Here is a 23,469-nt window from a genome sequence, read left to right on the forward strand (position 1 = left end):
TTCCCTATTTTTAACTGTCCTTACCTGCATATGTGGCTTTATCTTTTGTAACCCTCAAACCACCTAAGACAGAAAAAAACCCCAAAGATATTATGTTGTGTTTTATGTATGACAAGCCATTGAATATGATTACCATGATGGCATTTCTTACCATTGGCTTCTGATTTGTACGAGGTTTCCATACTGGTCGTTGCTTGTTTTTCTTTCTTTAGAACTTCTTCACCGTATGAACCTAGAAGAGTAAATCATAAACTAGTAAGCATTCCCATGACTGGGGCTTCCTCACATTCATAAGCATTAATGCCAAACCATTCAATAAGACCTAGACGCCCTTGAAGGCGGTGGTCTTAAGTATTTGGATTCAATTTAATTCTTGAATTACAGTAATTATTTCCGAGATGGACCAAAGTCAGTTTATTGTTGTAGTCTTTATAGGTATGTTAACAATAAAGTCAAGAGTCTAGTCTTGCAATGGCCAATCGTGCTGTTAGTGTTCCTACAGGCATCGGTTGCCGACAATCTTAAATTTGGCAGAATTGTCCTGACTTTTCTGAAACAATCCAAGAAAATCAAGAAAATTCCACAACAAAAAGGGGTGAGGTGGGCTCAGGTATTCCTAGATAGTAAGTGGGTGGATCTGCCTGGTTTGGGATGTTCTCAGGTGAGATCCTCGGCGGGACTGGTGGTGGGATGGAAAGAGACCAGGTAAAAAAGTGGCTCATTTTTGCCTTTATTTTATTCCTACTGCTCCCTTAAATATTTTTTGTTTGTTTTTTAAAATTATGGTTTAACCTTTATATTTATAGATAGTTTGTATGGTCTTTATAAAATGTGTGCAACTAACTGACAGGATCCTCGTAGGTGGATCTTTAGCCTGCTCAGCATTATTACCTTGTGAGCTACATCCCCTTGGAAAAGACTATAAAAATTACAAATAAACAAAAAGGCCAATATTTTTAGAATCATATGGCAGACTTAAAAAAAAACAAAAACAAAGAAAAAACCCAGAATATTCATCAGAGCAGTAGGAATAAGAACAAATACTTGGCAATTTTGACCTGGTAACAAGTTCATTTGACTTAGGCCTAAGACACAAAGCATGAAAATCGGACCGAGTGGAATGCGATAAAACATCGCATTCCACTCGGTCCAATATTAACCTATGTGTCAGCACCCATGAGCGATTATTTTCTCGACCCCAATCGGACTGAGAAAACAATCGCAGCATGCTGTGAGTGTAATGCGAGACTCTTTCTCTTGCACCCATTCAAGTCTATGGGGCGAGAGAAAGATCGCACTGCACTCGCAGTACACCGTTGTACAGTGAGTGCAGGGCGAGAATGGCAATAGCCGGCTACGGCGGAGAGAGGGAGATAAATCCCTCCCTCCCCTCCTCCGTGCCGACCCGCCCCTCCTCAGCACTGGCACGCCCCTCCCCACCCTCTGCAGCTGAGGTCCGATTGCATGATTGGACCTCAGTCACAGTGACACTCGCATGACACTCGGCTGCTGCTGTGCTGCAAGCGTGAGCCAAGTGTCATGCGAGGATCGCATTAGTCCCCGTGTGGCCCGGCCTAACAGTGATGCTGGGAAGAGCATCCGCTCATTATTTATGACTAAGAACCACAAGAGGTTGAAAATGGATATAATTTTTTTGCTATCCATATATGCATTAGGATGGCCTTTTTGTAAAATGGCTAAAATAATATTGTCATTTTGATTTCTTCTATTTTGTAGTGCTGGATTTTCTTTGTAACCCCTTCCCAATAGGGCAACTTTTCATTTTTTGCGCTTTCATTATTTCCTCTTCTTCTTCCAAGAGCCATAACTTTTTATTTTTCTGTCAACATAGTCATGTGAGGGCCTGTTTGAATGATACCATTCATTTTATGATGTTATGTTCTGGAAAGTGGGAAAAGAATTCCAAGTATGGAAATAAAAATAGAGAAAAAAGTGCAATTTTTCAATAGTTTTTGCCATTTTTTTTTATTTACAGCTTTCATTTTAAAATAAAAATGACTTAGAAATATGAATCTCCAGATCAGTGCAATTATGGTGATACCAAACATGCATAGTTCTTGTTTTAAGTCATGAAAAACAATTCAGAAATTTGTGAAAAAAAAAACAACCATTTTTTTTGCATGTGTCACCATTTTGTAAAAGTCGAAACCTTTTCAATCTTTATGATATGATCTTGTTTTTGCGCCCTGAAACAATATTTGTATTGATATAATTTTGGGTATATAAGATGTTTTGATCTCCTGTTATCACAATTTTTTGATGGCTGAAAATCCTCAATTCTGGGCTTTAGATTTTTTTCTTGTTACACCATTTACCGATTGTTTTAATTTATTAGATATTTTGCTAGATCAAACTTTTACAGATGTAGAGATACCAGAGATGTGTTTTTTGCTTTATTTTTTTAATTTCTTAAATGGGAAAAGGGGGTGATTTTTTACTTTTTTTAACTTTTATTTTTACTGTATTTGTTAGTCTTCTTAGGGGACTTGAACCTGTGGGCGGTTACAAGGGTGCGCCCCCTGCCGGCGCGCTGTGAATACTGCTATCACAAATTGACAGCAGTATTTAATAGGTTAATAGCCGTGGGTAGAGCTCAATCCATGCATGACTGATAGAGGCAGATGATGGCTGAATAAACCCAGCCATCATCTGCAGCAGAGATTCAGGCTCAGTTACCAAAACGTCATATGTCGGTAAGGGGTTAACTAAATTTAAGTCAAAATTTTTATTTCAAAATTGTCTAAAACAATAACTGTCTTGGTTACCAAGGAACCAATCAGAGTACAGCTTTTGTTTCATGAGCCACCAAAAAAAAATGAAAGCTGAGGTGTGATTGGTTGCTAAGGACAACAAACAATCTTTCTTTTTGCCAGGCTATTATCTGTGGTGTGTAGACTTGAGGTGTCAGTGTAGACGCATTAGATTTTTTTTAGCTAGCTGAACCAAATTTAGCAGTGTGTACCACAATCTAATGTCTGGAGATGGATACAGACACTAGAATAACAGCAAAAAACACCAAATTTAGCTACCAATGTGTATATACAGTATATCTAATATCTAAAAGTATATAAATGACGCAGTTATTTTGACTAATTCCTGTTAAACACACATGTTTTACTCAAAATCCCACCTATCCTTCCCTAATATTTGCCGGCAAAGAAAATTGTCATTTGCCATTCCAGCCAATATTGTCTTGTTATTAGGGATGATCGAATACTTCGATTATCCGGCTTCGCGAATATTTTCAGAATACCTCACCGCTATTCGACTATTCGATGCGCAATGTAAGTCTATGGGAAGCCCAAATAGTTCCGAATAGTTGTTATTCGGGTTTCCCATCGACTTACATTGCGCATCGAATATTCGCGAATAGTGGCGAGGTATTTGGAAAATATTCGCGAAGCCAGATAATCGAAGTATTCGATCATCCCTACTTTTTATCTTAAGTATGTTGCCAACATTTTTTTTTCTGTCACTGATACCTTAGAAAAGTGTTGTGAAAGTCATAAAAATAAAAACGTCGCAAATTATGGAGATAACGTAGGGCTTATTTTAACCAAAAAACTGGAGTATTGGGAAAAATAAAGGTGTCCCATTGTGTTGATTCAAGTTCTGGCATTGAGTATTGCAGAATGATGATAGATTCATCTGAGACAACCAAAACAATCATGGGTATTCCTGTCCTTTAATGGGGCTGCAAGCAAGACTACGACCTCAAAGGTTACAATCTATGAGATTCCAGTTTGAATCAAATCTGAATTTCGTGCAAGATTTCACCGGTCCCATAGTCATACCTGAGCTGCCTCCAGAGGAGGCTGTGAAGACCTTGCCACTGTCCTTAGACATGATCAGCATGTCTCCCTCCTTTTTACTTGGGGCCTTTTCTTTCTCTAGTAGAAGGAACTTGTAATCTTTGCTGAGGATGTCATCACCTTGAGATTTAGTGGTGGTAACTGGAAACAAAATGAATTAATATGTTACATACAGATATTTAGAATATGTTAATTCTGTTTCTTTACCATTCAAGTTATTGGAATGACAGCTCAATATGGAAGTCATCAGATGTCCACATCCATAACCAGCAAATATCAACCTTCATTACCACCAGATGTCTACCTCCATAACTACAAAATGTCCACCTCTACAACCATTAGATGTTCACCTCCCTAACCATCAGATATCTATTTCCATAACCACCAGATATCTACCTCTATAACCACTAGATGTCTACTTCCATAACTATAAGATAGCAACCTCTAGAACTACCAGATGTCTACCTCCATAACCCACAGATGGCACTCCCATAACCACCACATGTCCACTTCCATAATCATGAAATGTTCACCTCCATAATCACCAGATGTCCACCTCCATAGCCACCAGATGTCCACCCTCATAGCCACCAGATATCCACCTCCATAACTTTCATATGCTTACCTCAATAACCGTCAAATGTCCATTCCATAACCATGATCATTAATTTTTCACCTCCATAATGACCAGATGTCCACTCCCATAGCCACTTAATGTTGACCTTTATAACAACCAGATGTCCACCTCTATAACCACCAGGTAACCATCTTGATAACCACTGGATGATCCCATCCATAACCAACAGATGATTATCTCCATAGCCACCAGAAGTTCATATAACCATAACCATTAGCTAACCATCTGCATAAACATCAGATGTCCACCTCAATACCCACAAGATGTCTATCTCCAAAACCACCAGATGACCACCTCAATAAGATGTTCATATAACAATGACCATCCACCTTCATAACCACTAGATGTCCACATCCATAACCACTAGATGCTCATATAACCATCACCATTAGATGTCCACCTCCATAACTACTAGATGTCCACTTCCATAACCACCAGATGTCCACCTCCATAACCACCAGATGGCCACTTCCATAACCAGGACTTCATTGTTACTTCCTGAACCATTTACTTCCATATGAGTAGAGCAGCTCCATCTACTGTATCAACTTTACTTTTACTGACTACTGATTTTACAATTAGGATCCCCCTAAAACCACATAAATTAGGTTCTTCTCACCAGTTGCTGAGGTGCCACCACTGCCTATTCCTCCTGCGCTCTGGGCGGTTTGTGTGACATTCTTCTGTACGCCATAACCTAGAAGACATAAAACAATAATTTTCATTTATCTGATGTCATTTATCGTATTGGGTAAAAGGCGATACATCATCATGGTCCACATACTAACCCGCAGACTGTAAAGCTGCAGCCGAGCTATTGACAATAGGTGCTGGAGCTGCTGTAATATGGGATGATAATGGGGCCAGATTGTTTTGCATGCCGAATACTGTAAAAAATCAAATAAAAGGTTAGATTTGGACAAAATCTAGAAGAACATTTCATATAGACCTTATCTATTTGTGTAACTATTAGCTACAAAAAAACCCCCACAGCAGCCTAAGGAGTTTTCTAGAATAATAGAATCATAGAAAGGTAGAGTTGGAAGGGACCTCAAGGGCCATTGGATCCAACCCCCTGCGAGTGCAGGTTTTCCTAAATCATCCCAGCTATATGTTTATCCAGTTTCCGCTTGAAGATTTCCATTGATGGAGAGCTCACTACCTCCCGTGGCCTCCTGTTCCACTCTCTGACTGTCCTCATGCCTCCTGTGGTTGCTTGTTCCACTCCCTGACTGCCTTCACTGTCAGAAAGTTTTCCCTAATGTCTAATCTGAATCTCCTTCCTTTAAGTTTCATTCCATTGCTTTTTGTACTTCCTTTCAGATATTTGTAGACCGCTATTAAGTCTCCTCTCAGCCTTCTCTTTAACAAACTAAACATCCCTAGTCTTTTAGCCGTTCTTCATATGACATGGTTTGCAGACCTTCTACCATTTTGGTGGCTCTTCTCTTCTTCTGCTTTCAGGAGTAGTATTGCTGTTTAAAGAGGTTGTCTGCTTGGAACTATTCATTTTTTTGAAGAACCCTATACAAGCTGAGCTTAGCGATTTGTAGAGGAACAGCAAGTCTTCAGTTCTTCTGTGGCACCACCACAGATAAAGTGAAGTATTACATGATGCCCATTCATATCAATGGGCTGACCTTATAATGCACAGACATACCGGGTCCTCCGAGGACAGAGATGCAGTTTGTAACTCAAGATAATTGATAGATGTCACTTATTTTATCTAAAGGCCTAACCAATAATGTTAATAAATAGTAATAGAGTAATTAAACCTTAAAAAGCACCAAAGATGTAAAACAGTTGAAAATTGTGTGAAATTTTGTATTTACCAGCAGAGGACGTGTTTAGTCCTCCTGAATGTAGGGAAGGGGAGCTGGGGGCCAGATTGTTCGGGACTCCAAATACTAAAAAGGAAGAAAACAAAACAAATGAGATGAGGATAAAACTGAGATAACTGAGATAAATGAATCAGACATTATCCACTTGGTATTTACCTGATCCGGAAGAATGGGCATTCATCATTGATGACCCATACCCCATGTTGGCCATGTTGTTGTAGCCAGCCATGGAGGATCCAGCAGGAAGCGTAGAGGTCCACATGAAGGCTGGGAGAGCGGATTCCATTATGGCTGTGTCATAAGAGCCTGAAGCTGTATCAAAATGCCAGCGATTATTATCAATATAAATATGTAGGTGATCTGATGTTAAACGGAGATGTTCAATGGAAGACACTCACCTGACTGGGAGCTCTCAGTTACAATCTTCGTCTCCACTGTTGCTTTTTTGGGAATGGGAAGGGTATTAGTTGGGGACCTGCTGGGGCTCACGCTGGTGGAGCGGCCCCCTTTAAGCAGTTTCTTCACATCGTCAAGTTCTGTCCCTGTAAAGAAAATTACATATAATTTCATTAGCTATTAGACTATTTATGTTGTTTTCTTCTCACAAAATAACATGGTATTACTATATTGTAGCAATATAAAGGCTCATGCACAAGATACAACCTCCGAATATATAATATGGTAATCATAGACTTACCTGTGGACAAATTATACCATTGTATGAATTTTACCATGCCTAAGATGTCATTGTATCAGAGCTTCCAACAGCACAGGGAGCCTATGCCTCTGTAAATTATATGGGCATAAGGCTCTGTCTAGTACATGCCTAAAGGAAAGTTTCTGCATGGTGCTTAAAGAAACGTTCCTGCATGATGCTTGAAAAAAAAAAAGTTTCTCCGTGATGCTGGAAGAAAGGTTTCTGCATAATTTTCAAAGAAAAGTTCCCGCATGATGCTTGATGAAAAGTTTCTGCATGATGCTTGAAGAAAAATTTCTGCATAACTTTTAAAGAAAAGTTTCCGCATGGTGCTTGAAGAAAGGTTTCTGCATGATGTTCGAAAAAAGTCTCTGCATGATGCTTAAAAAAGTTTCTGCATGATGCCTAAAGAAAAGTGCTTAAAAAAATTATGTATGGTGCTTGAAAAAAGGTTTCTGCATGATGCTTGAAGAAAAAATTCTGCATGATGCTTGAAGAAAAGTTTCCGCGTGATGCTTGAAGAAAAGTTTCCGCATGATGTTTGAAGAAAAGTTTCCGCATGATGTTTGAAGAAAAGTTTCCGCATGATGTTTGAAGAAAAGTTTCCGCATGATGTTTGAAGAAAAGTTTCCGCATGATGTTTGAAGAAAAGTTTCCGCATGATGTTTGAAGAAAAGTTTCCGCATGATGCTTGAAGAAAAGTTTCTGCATGATGTCTGAAGAAAAGTGCTTAAAAAAATTATATATGGTGCTTGAAAAAAAGTTTCTATGTGATGCTTGAAGAAAAAATTCTGCATAATTTTTAAAGAAGAGTTTCTGCATGATGCTTGAAGAAACGTTTTGACATGATGCTTGAAAAAAAGTTCCTGCATGATGTTCAAAAAAAGTTTCTACATGATGAGTAAAAAAAAGTTTCTGCATGATGCCTGAAGAAAAGTGCTTAAAAAAATATGTATGGTGCTTGAAAAAAGGTTTCTGCATGATGCTTGAAGAAAAAATTCTGCATGATGCTTGAAGAAAAGTTTCTGCATGATGCTTGAAGAAAAGTTTCTGCATGATGTTTGAAGAAAAGTTTCTGCATGATGCTTGAAGAAAAGTTTCCGCATGATGTTTGAAGAAAAGTTTCCGCATGATGTTTGAAGAAAAGTTTCCGCATGATGTTTGAAGAAAAGTTTCTGCATGATGCTTGAAGAAAAGTTTCCGCATGATGTTTGAAGAAAAGTTTCCGCATGATGCTTGAAGAAAAGTTTCTGCATGATGTCTGAAGAAAAGTGCTTAAAAAAATTATATATGGTGCTTGAAAAAAAGTTTCTATGTGATGCTTGAAGAAAAAAATTCTGCATAATTTTTAAAGAAGAGTTTCTGCATGATGCTTGAAGAAACGTTTTGACATGATGCTTGAAAAAAAGTTCCTGCATGATGTTCAAAAAAAGTTTCTACATGATGAGTAAAAAAAAGTTTCTGCATGATGCCTGAAGAAAAGTGCTTAAAAAAATTATGTATGGTGCTTGAAAAAAGGTTTCTGCATGATGCTTGAAGAAAAAATTCTGCATGATGCTTGAAGAAAAGTTTCTGCATGATGCTTGAAGAAAAGTTTCTGCATGATGTTTGAAGAAAAGTTTCTGCATGATGCTTGAAGAAAAGTTTCCGCATGATGTTTGAAGAAAAGTTTCCGCATGATGTTTGAAGAAAAGTTTCCGCATGATGCTTGAAGAAAAGTTTCTGCATGATGTCTGAAGAAAAGTGCTTAAAAAAATTATATATGGTGCTTGAAAAAAAGTTTCTATGTGATGCTTGAAGAAAAATTTCTGCATAATTTTTAAAGAAGAGTTTCTGCATGATGCTTGAAGAAACGTTTTGACATGATGCTTGAAAAAAAGTTCCTGCATGATGTTCAAAAAAAGTTTCTACATGATGAGTAAAAAAAAGTTTTTGCATTATGCCTGAAGAAAAGTGCTTAAAAAATATGTATGGTGCTTGAAAAAAGGTTTTTGCGTGAGGCTTGAAAAAAAAGTTTCTGAATGATGCTTGAAGAAAAATGTCTGCATAATTTTTAAAGAAAAGTTCCCACATGGTGCTCAAAGAAAAGTTTCTGCATGACACTAAAGCCCGCTTTACACGCTGCAATGTATCTTACAATGTGTCGGCGGGGTCACGTCGTAAGTGACGCACATCCAGCATTGTAAGAACATTGCAGTGTGTGACAGCTACGTGCAATTGCGATTGAATGTTAAAACGTTCATCGCATACACATCGTACCTGTCTCTAGAATTGCACGTTAGATTGTTCATCGTACCCAGGGTAGCACACATCGCAGTGTGTGACACCCCGGGAACGATGAACAGCAGCTTACCTGCGTCCTGCGGCTCCCGGCCTACAATGCGGAAGGAAGGAGGTGGGCGGGATGTTTACGTCCCGCTTAGCTCCGCCCCGCTGCTTCTATTGGCCGGCTGCCGTGTGACGTCGCTGTGACGCCGAACGTCCCTCCCACTCCAGGAAGTGGACGTTCGCCGCCCACATCGAGGTTGTATGGAAGGGTAAGTGCGTGTGACGGGGGTTAATCGTATGTGCGGCACGTTCAACAAATTGAACGTGCCACACATACGATGGAGGCGTTGCAAATCGCATATGAAATTGTATGCGAAATTGCAACGTGTAAAGCAGGCTTTAAAAAAATGTTCCCTGCAAGATACTTGAAGAAAGATTTCTCTGCATGATGTTTGAAAGAGTTTCTGCGTGATGCTTAAAGAAGTTTCTGCATGACGCTTGAAGAAACGTTTTTGCAGGATGCTTGAAGTAAAGTTTTTATATGATGCTTGAAGAAAAGATTCTACATGATGCTTGAAAAATGTTTCCAGTTATTTTTGGATATTTGTTCATATTGAGGTTTGATATGTTAAATTTCACTATAATTTAACAAGAATGACCGATAATCCATAAAGTAAAGGGATAAATTGTATGAAATTATTCTAAAGGCCGCTTTACATGCTACGATTTATCTGACGATATGTCATCGGGGTCACGGTTTTCGTGACGCACTTCCGTCATCGTTAGCGACGTCGTTGCGTGTGACACCTACGTGCGTCTCTGAACGATCGCAAATAGGGTGAAAATTGTTGATCGTTGACACGTCGTTCAGTTTCAAAATATTGTTCGTCGTTTGGAACACAGCCGACATATTGCTACGTTTGACACCCTGCCAACGACGAACAACATCCACACGACCGCCTTGGTCAAACAATATATCGCTGAACGATGTAGCGTCGTTTGTGAGATGTGTACGTGTGACCGCTACAAATGAGCGATCTCGGCAAATCGTAACAACGATCTGGGCGTGTCACATCGCTAGCAATATCATTGTGTGTAAAGCAGCCTTAACAATGCAATGCAATGGGAAGTTGTAGCCAGGCTTTCCTTCCCTAGCCATAAATTTAAATAGGAGCAGAGTGACTTGTTAGTGCCCCCACCCCATATGCTTGGTCAGCCTCATCTAGCTACATAGCTTATGGACATATATTTTAAGGCTCGTATACAAGAACAGTCAAATTCTGAAACAATTAGTGCATGACTTACATCGTGTGGAGGGTGATGCACTTTGGAGGCGAGTGCGGATTTCGGTTTCTGTAAAATAATGAACAATAGAAGTGATATTTTGCAGAATTGGACAGTTCAACAATTGTGGGTTGACTTGATCAGAGGTTGGAGACCAATTACATATAATGCTGTTTAAAAAGTATAGTATAGACAAATATATTTTAGTCAAGACTAGATTTATCAATGGTATTGCCTATAAGTAGTCCTGGGGAAAGGCAGACTGCAGAAAGGGGAATTTACATTAGGTGATTACCATGCTGTAGGACTAAGAGGAGGACACTACGAAGGGAGCTACGTGCTTTGAGGCGTCCAATTCAAAGTTCTGATTTATTTTGTAAACAGAGACATTTTAGAGCTATACATGGCTTAAAGTAGCCTTCTAGTTCTTAAAAATAGTTGGTCTCTCTGTAGGCTGTGGTGCACCACCAATGGCGGCAGAAAACACGACCGCTATGGGGCCCCATGATTTGCATGTACACCCCTGTCTATAGGTCTCCGATTATCATCTGTTTGAAGTCACAGCATAGAGGCTCACTGTAACACTCGCGGCTGGTGTAGGGGAAGCGAGCAAGATTAGAGGATCCACTGGACCACAGGGGGAACCCGGGCTTTTCCCTTAGTGGGAGGGGCTTAACTAAGCACCCACGGCAAGACAGATGCCAGGTACCACTTCTAGGACAGTGACTGGGACTGTGGCAGCTGACCCCTAGGACAGGTGACAGACCCAGGTATAGACAGATACAAGCAGGGTGACTGAGGCAGACAAGCAGGCGGGTACGTACAGGTAAGGTGGGTATAACAGGAACAGACAGATTTGGGAAGGCAGGTGCAGGTTGACGGACTCAGGGATAACGGGACCTGACAACTAGCTAGACAGACAGGACAGTGACTAACACAAGGTGTTGCACAGGCACCTCCCCTAATGGGAGGGTGCCTTAAATACTTAGTGCCTTTCAGCAAAAGGTTGAGAGGCATTTTCTGGAAATAGTGCGCCAGCCCTTTAAGAGGAGGGTCAGTGCATGCACTCATGTCTTAGGTGCACTCCTGGGATCCCTGTGTGGCATGTACAGGACCCGGAAGGGGAGGAAGGCAGGAGAGCACGGGTAAGGACTCGCGGCAGCAGGAGAGGAAGGGACCCAGCCAGGGCAGTGAGTAAGTTGGCGTCCCTGCAAGTGAGACAGCCATGGATCTAATATCGATGGTCCATCCTAGTGTCAGTCTATCCAGTCTTGGAATCCAAAGTCAAAAACTGTTTAGACTTTTTTATTATTTTGTACATTGAAAATTGAGATATTTTCTCTTTGACTGAAACTTATTTTGGCTACCTAGGCTTCCCTACTTTACCATATGCCTTCCCGTAATACTAAGTCTAATGATCTCACCTCTGCTCTGAGTACGACCTCTAGTTGAAGAGGATGCTACAAAGAAGAACACCAAAAGTTATTGAATAAAACTACTGAATCCCAATAATAAAATTAATTTTTTCATGTACAAGTAAAATTTATACACGGAACTCAAAGCTGACCCAATAAATGCACATAGGTTTGCTTTATTGAGCATTCACATACATACCCATTTCTTTTCTAGCGTATTCTGGTGATGAATTCCCGCTAGAACTTCCTAGAATACAGGATACCGATATATTAGATCCCCGTATTACAGAGGAATTCATTCATGCAGATGTGTCTGATTAAGCGGGATCATGCGGTGCCCCCCGGTGGGCAGTACCTACCTTCATATCCCGCCTGGCGAGAGCTGGAACTGTAGACCCGCCTATCAAAGGTGGAGTTTGGTGATACTGATAGGGTAGAACTGGGGGACTGTGCGTATCTTGTTCCTCCGGAAGTGCTAATTACTCTAGAGCTGCCTCCCCCACCGCCACCGCCGCCGCTGCCGCTGCCTGTTGTTGAAAAAAAAAAATATATATATATAGTTATGGATTTTTTTATGGACTGCAGGTTTTTCTAAAATTTTAGTCATCAAAAGAAGTAGAAATTGGAAACATGATTGTAATATTATGCTGGAATATGCTGTCCTGCAAAGATTTTGAGTAAGAATTGGGCATATTGGGTAATCATTGAAAATACATACAAGCGCCAACCGAAAGGCTAGAGTACAATAGCGGTACGGGAAAATCTTACAAGCTCCCTTTTCTGAGTTCCATTGTTTTACAAACAGCTGAAAAAATATGAGACGGCCTTATTCACACTTTACCAATCCCTGGTAAGTCCCATGCTATCATTTCCCTGGTGCCTCGCCGGTTTCTGTTTCCTGGACTCTATCAATGTAGCAGCATGTCGACTCATGACCACTGCAGCTAATCACTAGCTATATCGTTGTCATGTCATTTCACTTTGGGTCATTGCTGCGCGCAGTGATTTTCTGCAGTGGTTGAGACACTGGAGCTGGGTAAAAAGAGACTGATGGGAGACCATGGTACCAATGGCATAGCAGAAGTAAGAGATTGGTAAGTATTATTTTTTTTCAATTTTATACCATTGGAAAAGATTTCATGATGCTGTAAAACCTTTTAAAGGTGTTGTGAAATGAAGGTGAGTGCTAACCACATGTTGTATAACACATTTGGACAAAATGGTGGGCGAGACCTCACTTTTTGCAATGGCCGTATCATAAGCTATGGATGCCATCACATCTAGCATTGGTGGATGACATGACCTACAGGAAGCCATGCAATGCTATAGTCTAAAAAAATAATAGCATTTTTACTACCGGTATATAGACGACTTGTCTCATTAATTATTTGGCTCCTCTGCACCCTGTATATAATACCAAGAGAAATAATGGGATCCACACCCTACCTGATGTGACGTAACTACTGCTGCTTTGTACAAGGGTCTTCTTTTCAATACCACCCCCTCCCACTTGGTATGAAAGTTTCGAACCACTAGAGTTTGCTCCCTCTGTGTAACAAGCAAAATATCGTTAGAACCGCACAAAAATATATGTAATAATAATAATGATTAATAGTAATACTTCAAGAGATCCTGTCATTATTTTTTTTTTTTTTACATCTAATAATAGAATAATTTAATTAAATTATGTTTTTGTTTCCTATTTCTCGTTGAGCTATTTGTTAGGAAATTTTCATGGATGTAGTTATTTCTAAAGCACTGGACTATTGAAGTCCACTGGGTGGAGCTTGTTCTTTGATTGCTTTGACCAATTATGTTCACTGTTGCTCAGCAGTGAGTATGAGAGGCCAATAAGCTATCAGGTTGTAGACAAAGCTGATAAATAATATATAAACCGTAGAAGGGAAAAAGTAATGTAAAATTTCGATTTCTTATAGAATACAAAATGTACAAAACCAATATGGTCATGTTGAGTCTGGCAGCTCCAGAATGGTTCTCTGCTTTGGCTAATATTGGGGGTCCCAGGCCGAGAAACCACATTTGTCATATGCCCTGATAAGGCAACTGTTTTGACTCTCTAGGATTTCCAAAAATACTGAAAAAAATCTCCTGAGTATTAAACATTCAACAATCTACAATTGATCACTTACTTGGTGGTAGTGATACAAGTCTTGATGAAGATGTTACTGTTTCCGTATAGGCTGGAAAACAAAAAAACCCAATGTTAGATTTTGTAGGTGAGGTTGAAGTTGGTCACTTTGTGCTATAGTCATTGGTTAGGATTAAACTTGGGGTCTTTTTTTTTTTTTTTTTAATATTTCCCAGAAATAGCGCCTCATCTTTTTGGCCTGAGTCTGGTATTGCAGCTAGGAAGATGACCGCACTATGAGATGATCATGGCTGTAAAGTGCTGTGGAATTAATAGAGCTATATAAGTGAGTAAAATAATAAAAATCTAATATATAAAGCTGAGTGTGTGTATGTGTGTATGTTCGCTAAAGGAATCCACACCGTCACATTTACAATCACGAAATTTTGCACTCATTTGAAATTTTATTGGCTCATTTGAGTCACTATGTTTTGAGGGGAAATTATAACCCTGCGCTTTACAGTTATTCACCTAAAAAAAAGTGCTTACTTACTATTTGGATGGGTGAGGTAATTTATTGGCTGTCTTGACAGCCTGGATCTTTATCAGGTGGCCTATAGCAACCAATCTCAGCTCTGCTTCTATTTCGCTATAGGTCATTAATAGGAGATCTGATTGGTTGCTCTAGGGCAGCAAAGGACATTCTTAGTATAAGGCAGCTTATGTGTCAGTTAATCTGATTTCGGTGGTGAGGGGGATGGTCGGAGAGTGGGGGAGAGGGAGTATGGGAGACAGGGAGAGTGAGAGAAAGGGAGAATGAGAGAGAGGGAGAGTGAGAGAGAGGGGGAGTGAGAGGGAGAGAGGGAGGGTGAGAGAAAGGGAGAGAGGGAGGGTGGAAGAAAGGGAGAATGGGAGAGAGGGAGAGTGAGAGAGTGGGAAGTAGGAGAATGGCACGGTGGGAGAGAGACAGAGAGAGAGGGAGAGTGGGAGAGAGGGAGAGTGGGAGAAAGGGAGAATGGGAGAGAGGGAGAGTGAGAGAATGGGAGAGTAGGAGAATGGCACAGTGGGAGAGAGAGAGAGGGAGAGTGGGAGAAAGGGAGGGTGGGAGAGAGGGAGAGTGTGAGAGAGGGAGAATGGGAGAAAGCGAGAGTGGGAGAGAGGGAGAGTGAGAGAGAGGGGGAGTAGGAGAATGGCACAGTGGGAGAGAGAGAGAGGGAGAGTGGGAGAGAGGGAGAGAGGGAGAGTGGGAGAGAGGGAGAGTGGGAGAGAGGGAGAATGGGCGAGAGGGAGAGTGAGAGAGAGGGAGAGAGGGAGAGTGTGAGAGTGGGGGAGTAGGAGAATGGCACAGTGGGAGAGAAACAGAGAGAGAGGGAGAGTGGGAGAGAGGGACAGTGGGAGAGAGTGAGAGTGGGAGAAAGGGAGAATGGGAGAGAGGGAGAGGGAGAGAGTGGGAGAGTAGGAGAATGGCACAGTGGGAGGGAGAGAGAGGGAGAGTGGGAGAAAGGGAGGGTGGGAGAGAGGGAGAGTGGGAGAGAGGGAGAATGGGAGAAAGCGAGAGTGGGAGAGAGGGAGAGTGAGAGAGAGGGGGAGTAGGAGAATGGCACAGTGGGAGACAGAGAGATAGAGAGGGAGAGTGGGAGAGAGGGAGAGTGGGAGAGAGGGAGAATGGGAGAGAGAGAGAGTGAGAGAGTGGGAGAGTAGGAGAATGGCACAGTGGGAGAGAGAGAGAGGGAGAGTGGGAGAGAGGGAGAGTGGGAGAGAGGGAGAATGGGAGAGAGGGAGAGGGAGAGAGTGGGAGAGAGGGAGAATGGGAGAGAGGGAGAGTGAGAGAGTGGGAGAGAGGGAGAGGGAGAGAGTGGGAGAGAGGGAGAATGGGAGAGAGGGAGAGGGAGAGAGTGGGAGAGAGGGAGAGGGAGAGAGGGAGAATGGGAGAGAGGGAGAGGGAGAGAGTGGGAGAGAGGGAAAATGGGAGAGAGGGAGAGGGAGAGAGTGGGAGAGAGGGAGAATGGGAGAGAGGGAGAGTGAGAGAGTGGGAGAGAGGGAGAGTGAGAGAGTGGGGGAGTAGGAGAATGGCACAGTGGGAGACAGACAGAGAGATAGAGAGGGAGAGTGGGAGAGAGGGAGAATGGGAGAGAGGGAGAGTGAGAGAGTGGGAAGTAGGAGAATGGCACAGTGGGAGTGAGACAGAGAGAGAGGGAGAGTGGGAGAGAGGGACAGTGGGAGAGAGTGGGAGAAAGGGAGAATGGGAGAGAGGGAGAGTGGGAGAGAGGGAGAGTAGGAGAATGGCACAGTGAGAGAGGGAGAGAGGGAGAGAGGGAGAGTGGGAGAGAGGGAGAGTGGGAGAGAGGGAGAGTGGGAGAGTGGGGGAGTAGGAGAATGGCACAGTGGGAGACAGACAGAGAGAGAGAGAGGGAGAGTGGGAGAGAGGGATAGTGGGAGAGAGGGAAAGTGAGAGAGAGGGAGAGTGGAAGAAAGGGAGAATGGGAGAGAGGGAGAGTGAGAGAGTGGGGGAGTAGGAGAATGGCACAGTGGGAGAGAGGGAGAGTGGGAGAGACGGAGAGTGGGAGAGAGGGACAGAGGGAGAGTTGGAGAGTGGGAGAGTAGGATAATGGCACAATAGGAGAGAGACAGAGAGAGAGTGGGAGAGAGGGAGAGTGGGAGAGTGCGAAATTGGGAGAGTGGGAGAGTGCGAAATTGGGAGAGTGGGAGAGTGAGAAATTGGGAGAGTGGGAGAGGGAGAGTAGGAGAGTGGGATAGACATTTGGACAGAGGGAGAGAGGCATAGAGAAAAAGAGACAGAGATATAGACTCAGTTACTGCCCCGGGCGATGCTGGGTACTACAGCTAGTACATAAATAAATAAATACCACCTATGAAGAAGTTGATTAATTATGCAGCCATATATAAATAATGTTACATTAATAAAGAATAAAATATTTGGAAATTATTATACAAAAGTATATCAGTTTACTTATGAGCTTAAAGCATCATATTAGGTTTATAAAAGTCAATAAATAAGTCATACTTCTTCCTGTGACTTCTCCGCCGTCCCGATAACTTTTTCTAGTTAGTCCGTCCATTCCATAGTCAACTGAAAGGAGGGGAGAAAAAAGAAACATGATTTTCAGCAAATGAAGAAAAAAATAATCTTGCAGTAAAATATTGATATACACAGTACTGCAAAAATAAATATTGTTTATTTTGCAGAAATGTCCCGTATATAATCACGCAATTTATGACTTCACCACCAGGGGGAGACTATTGCTTCATAGTAATATCTATGATCTCTATTAATGTCATATCTCGTATTTACTTGTATTCATAAATCATTAACACCGGAGTTTCTAGATGAGGTTTTGTTTAATGACATGTTTGATAACTTTGCCAAAACTTTATAAAGACTTTCGAAACTTTTGGTGAATCTGTAAATGATTTGGCTGCAGAACAAAAGCTGTTACTGATGAATCAATCTTTCGTATTCATGCTAAGAAAATGACATAAAAGTCAAATTAATATTAGATAGAAGCAAAATAAAAAAAAATATATAATTTTTAGATAAACATATTATTGTGGGTGTAGCTATAGGAGATGTAGGCATCACATCTGGATCTTGAAACCTGAGAGGGCCAGAAGGTCCCCATAAGATACATGGTTGGGGAGGGTCCTGTTATATATTGGGACCCAATAGCTTTCACCTCTTTATTTACTACTATTTTAGAAAATCCATCCATCTCTTTCTTAGATGGATAGGCATAAAGGTTTGGACAGTTCTTCCAAATTAATGTCCCATATGGTGCCTACATAATAGTTCTATGAAGAAACAATATAACAGTACCAAAAATACCAAAATAAAAGCATAGAGCTTCAAAATTATCAAAGAGTTCCTAAATAACAAAGACAATTATAACTGAGAAATATATTAAGAACTCCTCTGTCTCAAGAGGTCTACCATGCCCCAATACTCCTTTTAACTTCCTGTATAACATCTGGCTGCAGCAGGAGCCTCCCCCCTTTATGATAGGTCAAGAGAACACACAAACCCCAGTAGATGTTACTCTCAGACTCAAAATCAAGACTTCAGAGCTGCAAAGCAACAGTTTTAGCCACTGAGCTACAGTATACTAGAAAAGTAAGTACATCCCTCACATTTTTTGTACATATTTTATTATATCTTTTCATGGGTCAACACTGAAGATCTGACCCTGTGATACAATGTACAGTGTCAGTGTGCAGCTTGTATAACAGTGTAAATTTGTTGTGCCCTAAAAATAACTCAGCACATAGCTATTAATGTCTAAACTGCTGGCTCAAAAGTGAGTACACCCCTATGTGAAAATGGTTAAGTTGTGTCCAATTAGCAGTTTTTCCTCCTCGGTGTCATGTGACTCATTAGTGTTACAAGGTCTCAGGTGTGAATGTGGAGCAGGGGTGTTACATTTGGTGTTATCGCTCACACACTCTCTCATACTGGACACTGGAAACTCAACATGGCTCCTCATGACAAAGAATTCTCTGAGGATTGGAAAAAAAGAATTGTTGCTCTACATAAAGATGGCCGAGGCTATAAGATTGGCAATACCCTGATACTGAGCTGCAGCATGGTGGCAAAGACCATACAGTGGTTTAAAAAGACAGGTTCCACTCAGAACATGCCTCATCAGGGTCAACCAAAGATGTTGAGTGCACGAGCTCAACATCATATCCAGAATTTGTCTATTCAAAATAGACATATGAGTGCTGCCAGCATTGATGCAGAGGTTACAGGGGTAGGGGGTCAGCCTGTCAGTGCTCAGACCATACACCGCACACTGCATCACATTGGTCTGCATGACTGTCATCCCAGAATGAAGCCTCTTCTAAAGATGATGTGCAAGAAAGTCGGGGAACAGTTTACAGAAAACAAGCAGAATAAGGCCATGGATTACTGGAACCATGTCCTGTGCTCTGATGAGACCAAGATAAACTTATTTGGTTCAGATGGTGTCAAGCGTGTGTGGCAGCAACCAGGTGAGGAGTACAAAGACAAATGTGCCCTGCCTACATTCAGGCATGGTGGTGGGAGTGTCATGGTTTAGGGCTGCATGAGTGCAGCCGGCTGTGGGGAGTTACAGTTCATTGAGGGAACCATGAAGGCTGACATGTATTATCAAAAAATCAAATAGAGTTGGACTCCCGCGCTATCGTAAGAGAGTGGTCAGCAGTAATGGTTAAATCGTGATTTTATTACGCGTTTCAGAGATCACATCTCTTTCCTCAGATAAATCACACATGTACTGTGACATACTGAAGCAGAGCATGATCCCCTCCTTTCATATTCCAACATAACGACCCCAAACCCACCTCCAAGATGACCACTGCCTTTGTAAAGAAATTGAGGGTAAAGGTGGTGAACTGGCCAAGTGTCTCCAGACCTAAACCCTATTGAGCATCTGTGGGGCCTCCCCAAATGGAAGGTGGAGGAGCGCAAGGTCTCTAACATCCCCAAGCTCCGTGAATTTGTCATGGAGGATGGAAGAGGATCCAGTGGCTCCTATGAAGCTCTAGTGAACTCCAGGCCCAAGAGAGTTAAGGCAGTGCTTGAAAATAATGGTGACCACACAAAATACTGTGGAAAATACTTTTAAAAATTATGGACTGCGTGCAGAAAATTGTCCAAAATTCTCTATACCACCTTCACAAAATGACACAAACGGAATGTAACTCGGTCAATTCTTGTTGGCTACATATGACAATGTAATTCCTGGCTAAGCGGACCAAGAATTGTCACCCAGCGTGGCCCCATTGTGAAATACTTGGACCTTCATATTAAAACCGATGGAAGATTTCCAATAGCAATCAAAAAAATTCAAATTTTTCACAATTTTGTTAAATAAATCTAAAACGTTATGTAGCAAAACTTTTGTTCTGTGTTATTTTGTGTCTTTATACAATCTTCTTGTCTAAGGACAAGTCTTAACAGTGGTGTCGGCTGCATACGCGGTAAACTATGTACCCCAGATTTATCAGGCTTACTAACAACATATTTAAGGAGTGAAGACATTAAAATACGGCGTCCTCAGTTACGTTGCGTGATTATTATAATCTGCACAATATACTCTTCCTGCAGGCGGAATACAAGCAAACACATGAGTATATTATTACCATGCAACCCCCCCGGTAATTCTGTACAGGCTATAGTCATCTAAAGCCGTATAAAGCGTCGCTCAGAGCGAAGAAAACCTGAAAGGTGATATTCATCGGGAGGGGAATGTGGCTTTCGTAGAAGACATATGTGACAAAGCAAAGCCCTACTTTATGGAAAGTCGTATATCTCCCAGGATTAGGCATGGGCACTGCTATGTAATGGGAAGAAAGCTGAAGAATGGATGTGATCCCTTGAAGTCATATGTTCCTTTCATGTTTAACGAGGCCAAATTAGTACAGAAGGGAAAAGAATATCGCGTGTCAATCAAATCCCCAGCAAACAAAACCATTATGTGAAGATGCAGCAGAGCTAAAAAGGTTAACAAGGAAATGTTGCCTGACCACCTCATTTCTATGGTCTTTCTGTAATGGGTGTCTCACGTGTGACAGACAGTCATGTGGTTTCTGGCCATAGAAGGTCACAGGGTCTGGCTGCGAAGAATGCTCCCTGACTTTCTGTTGTTCCTGCTGTCAGTATTCATTGGTATAGGTTGCTCCTGCTGGATTCATCTCTCCCTTTTGGACCAAGCAGGAGCTCGACTTCAACCCAGCTATTGATTGTCAGTATTCCCTTGGTGTTTAAATACCCCTTTCTTCCTCTGGACTTGTGCTGGTGATATTTTCAGTTCCTTCAAGTTGAGGTTGCAAGCAGGTGGTTTGTACTCCTCTATGGTATCATTGCTGAAGCTTTGCTGAACTCTTGCTTGAGTCATCTGCGGATGCGTAGTTCATGCATTTTCCCCATGTGTCCTTCTTGTGTCTTCTATAGTGTTTAGTGGGGTTGACAAAGCGCTCATCTCATGCGTTCCCTATTTAAGGCCCAGCACTAGGGATACCTACGGTCAGGTATCCGGCTCGGCGCATAGGTGCGGAACCTATTTAGGATGGTGAGGGAACCTAGGGATCAGCAATAGGTTTGGTCAGGGGTCACCATCTTCCCCTTCCCTAGACAAAGGGTTTCACTTCCTTCCCTTTTGCCGTGCGCTTGGTACTTCCCCATACCTAGCATGACACTTTCTTATCTGACTCACATACCATAAGCTCATAATAGGACTATGCTAACAATGAAAGCTTTTGCTATAATGAAATAGCAAACTTTTAGCCATCCCGATTTTTTCTCAAAATAGATTTAGTTGTCATGTCTTTTTAACCTCTTAACTCCCTATTTAATCTATGTGATCTTATGGAACTGCCACGAGGGTCTCAGGTTCATTTTTGCTTCCTTTTAGTGTAGGAAGGGTTAAGGACTCTTTCCTTGCTGGTAGTTTCTTGTTAATTCATCTCAGGTGCACTCTGCTTGTGTCCACACCCCTTCCCTTTAAATAGTCACATGTTCCATCACCTGATGCCGGTTATAGAAAGCATTGTGAACTGACCACCATTGAAGGAAGAAGTCTGTTAAAGCCACCTGCAGACCTGATTCTTGGCTGCAGCAGTTAAAGTTGCTGACCTCTAGCCTCTTGAAGCCCTGGTGTTTGGCTGTAATAGTTGGTGTATATCCTTTTGTCTATGTCCCCCTGTCTGTCTTCCTTCCCCTGTGTTTTATTACAGTAGTCCTCTAGCCTCTTGAATCCCTGGTGTTTGGCTGTAATAGTTGGTGCCTATCCTTTGGTCTATGTCCCCCTGTCTGTCTTCCTTCCTTTGTGTTTTATTACAGTAGTCCTCTAGCCTCTTGAAGCCCTGGTGTATGGCTGTAAAGGTTGGTGTATATCCTTTTGTCTATGTCCCCCTGTCTGTCTTCCTTCCCCTGTGTTTTATTAAAGTAGTCCTCAAGCCTCTTGTAGCCATGGTGTTGGCTGTAATAACTGGTGCCTATCCTTTGGTCTATGTCCCCCTGTCTGTCTTCCTTCCCTTGTGTTTTATTACAGTAGTTCTCAAGCTTCTTGAAGCCCTGGTGTATGGCTGTAATAGTTGGTGTATATCCTTTTGTCTATATCCCCCTGTCTGTCTTCCTTCCCCTGTGTTTTATTAAAGTAGTCTGTCTTGAAGCCCTGATGTTTGGCTGGAATAGTTGGTGCATATCCTTTTGTCTATATCCCCCTGTCTGTCTTCCTTCCCTCGTATTTTATTACAGTAGTGATGACGTTTAGTGCACTCACTGGCATTGGCACTATACAGGGTGAGTGGAGGGACTAGGAATGTGACGGCGATAGGGGGAAGGACTCATATAGGGACATCAGGGAAGCTCAGGGGTCAGTCACAGGTTGGTGTCAGGAGGTGCCCCGACCCCACTTTCTATTATCAGGGCCTTTCTCTCCCTTTCCATCCCTGGTGTAACCTTTGTGTAGACATTTCCTTGTCCGTGTGTGACAGGAACACACATAATATCAGAACACTGATTAAGACTTCAAACTGCTAGATTGTAACATTACGTTTTACATGAGCTGCAAGAAACATACACTATACATGATATATACCGTACATATACTATATATTGAAACAGAAAAATCCAAAACATGTAAGCCCCTTTCCACTTTGTCTGACATTTCATTCTTCTTTTTCCTTTTGTATAATAAAAATAATATTGTATTGTTATTTTCCATTACTTATTAGCAATGTTTGGGGTTTTTAGAATGAATTGGTGACCGTTCTTATATAACGGAGTCAGACAACTTTTTGCATAATGTGCAGTCTCAGAATGACTTTCCTAAATATTTTCACTACGTTGGAAAATAACGATCATCAACGCATTTTGAAGCCCTAAATGATGGAAATGTCGGGATTTTGTAAAGCCCGGCTCTAGTTTTGAAAACAAAATCTCCATTTTCTTAATCCACTAATATTCTTTGCGACACGCTACTGCCAACGATCCTCAATAATGGAGATAAAACCTGGTTTAGCAGTAATTACCCATAATTATATACCTATCACTCAGCTATATGACACCAGATACTGTAATTTCCAACATATACAGAACGTGATGGGGACATTTCCTCTACAGGTGTGAAAGAGAAAATGTAGTGGAAGCTCTTGGGAGTCAATGCAATTAATGTATTTATCCCCCTTCAATTGCCATTGGCCATTAAAGGGGTTGTCTACTACTTTTACAGTGATGGCTATACTTAGGATAGGTCATCAATGTCTGATCGGCCGGGGCCCGACACCCCGCACCCCTGCTGATCAACAGATCTCGATCTCAGAGGCAGCAACAGGCAGCCTGAAATGCTCAGTTCCGGAGCTGCCCCGTCTTCTGATTGCGTCCGCGGCCGGGTTCTGCATTCT

At 41.7% G+C, this 23,469-nt stretch overlaps 1 protein-coding gene across 2 annotated transcripts in view; it reads right to left on the bottom strand.

The window, feature by feature from the left end:
• COL17A1 (collagen type XVII alpha 1 chain) overlaps positions 1-23,469 on the bottom strand; it is a 92,960-nt gene that overhangs the window by 60,477 nt on the left and 9,014 nt on the right. For both annotated transcript variants that reach the window (XM_075348535.1, XM_075348534.1), the window contains exons 2-16: positions 17,090-17,155; positions 14,126-14,176; positions 13,422-13,523; positions 12,335-12,502; positions 12,175-12,222; positions 11,985-12,020; positions 10,582-10,629; positions 6,710-6,853; positions 6,468-6,623; positions 6,303-6,377; positions 5,259-5,357; positions 5,090-5,167; positions 3,816-3,974; positions 152-232; positions 25-63 (exon numbers count right to left, since the gene is read on the bottom strand). In XM_075348535.1, coding sequence (XP_075204650.1) covers positions 25-63; positions 152-232; positions 3,816-3,974; positions 5,090-5,167; positions 5,259-5,357; positions 6,303-6,377; positions 6,468-6,623; positions 6,710-6,853; positions 10,582-10,629; positions 11,985-12,020; positions 12,175-12,222; positions 12,335-12,502; positions 13,422-13,523; positions 14,126-14,176; positions 17,090-17,144 — 1,339 coding nt within the window. In that variant the 5' untranslated portion in view covers positions 17,145-17,155. The remainder of the gene's footprint in view (positions 1-24; positions 64-151; positions 233-3,815; positions 3,975-5,089; positions 5,168-5,258; positions 5,358-6,302; positions 6,378-6,467; positions 6,624-6,709; positions 6,854-10,581; positions 10,630-11,984; positions 12,021-12,174; positions 12,223-12,334; positions 12,503-13,421; positions 13,524-14,125; positions 14,177-17,089; positions 17,156-23,469) is intronic.

This window comes from Anomaloglossus baeobatrachus, chromosome 5 (genome assembly GCF_048569485.1).
Source record: "Anomaloglossus baeobatrachus isolate aAnoBae1 chromosome 5, aAnoBae1.hap1, whole genome shotgun sequence".
NCBI lineage: Eukaryota > Metazoa > Chordata > Amphibia > Anura > Aromobatidae > Anomaloglossus > Anomaloglossus baeobatrachus.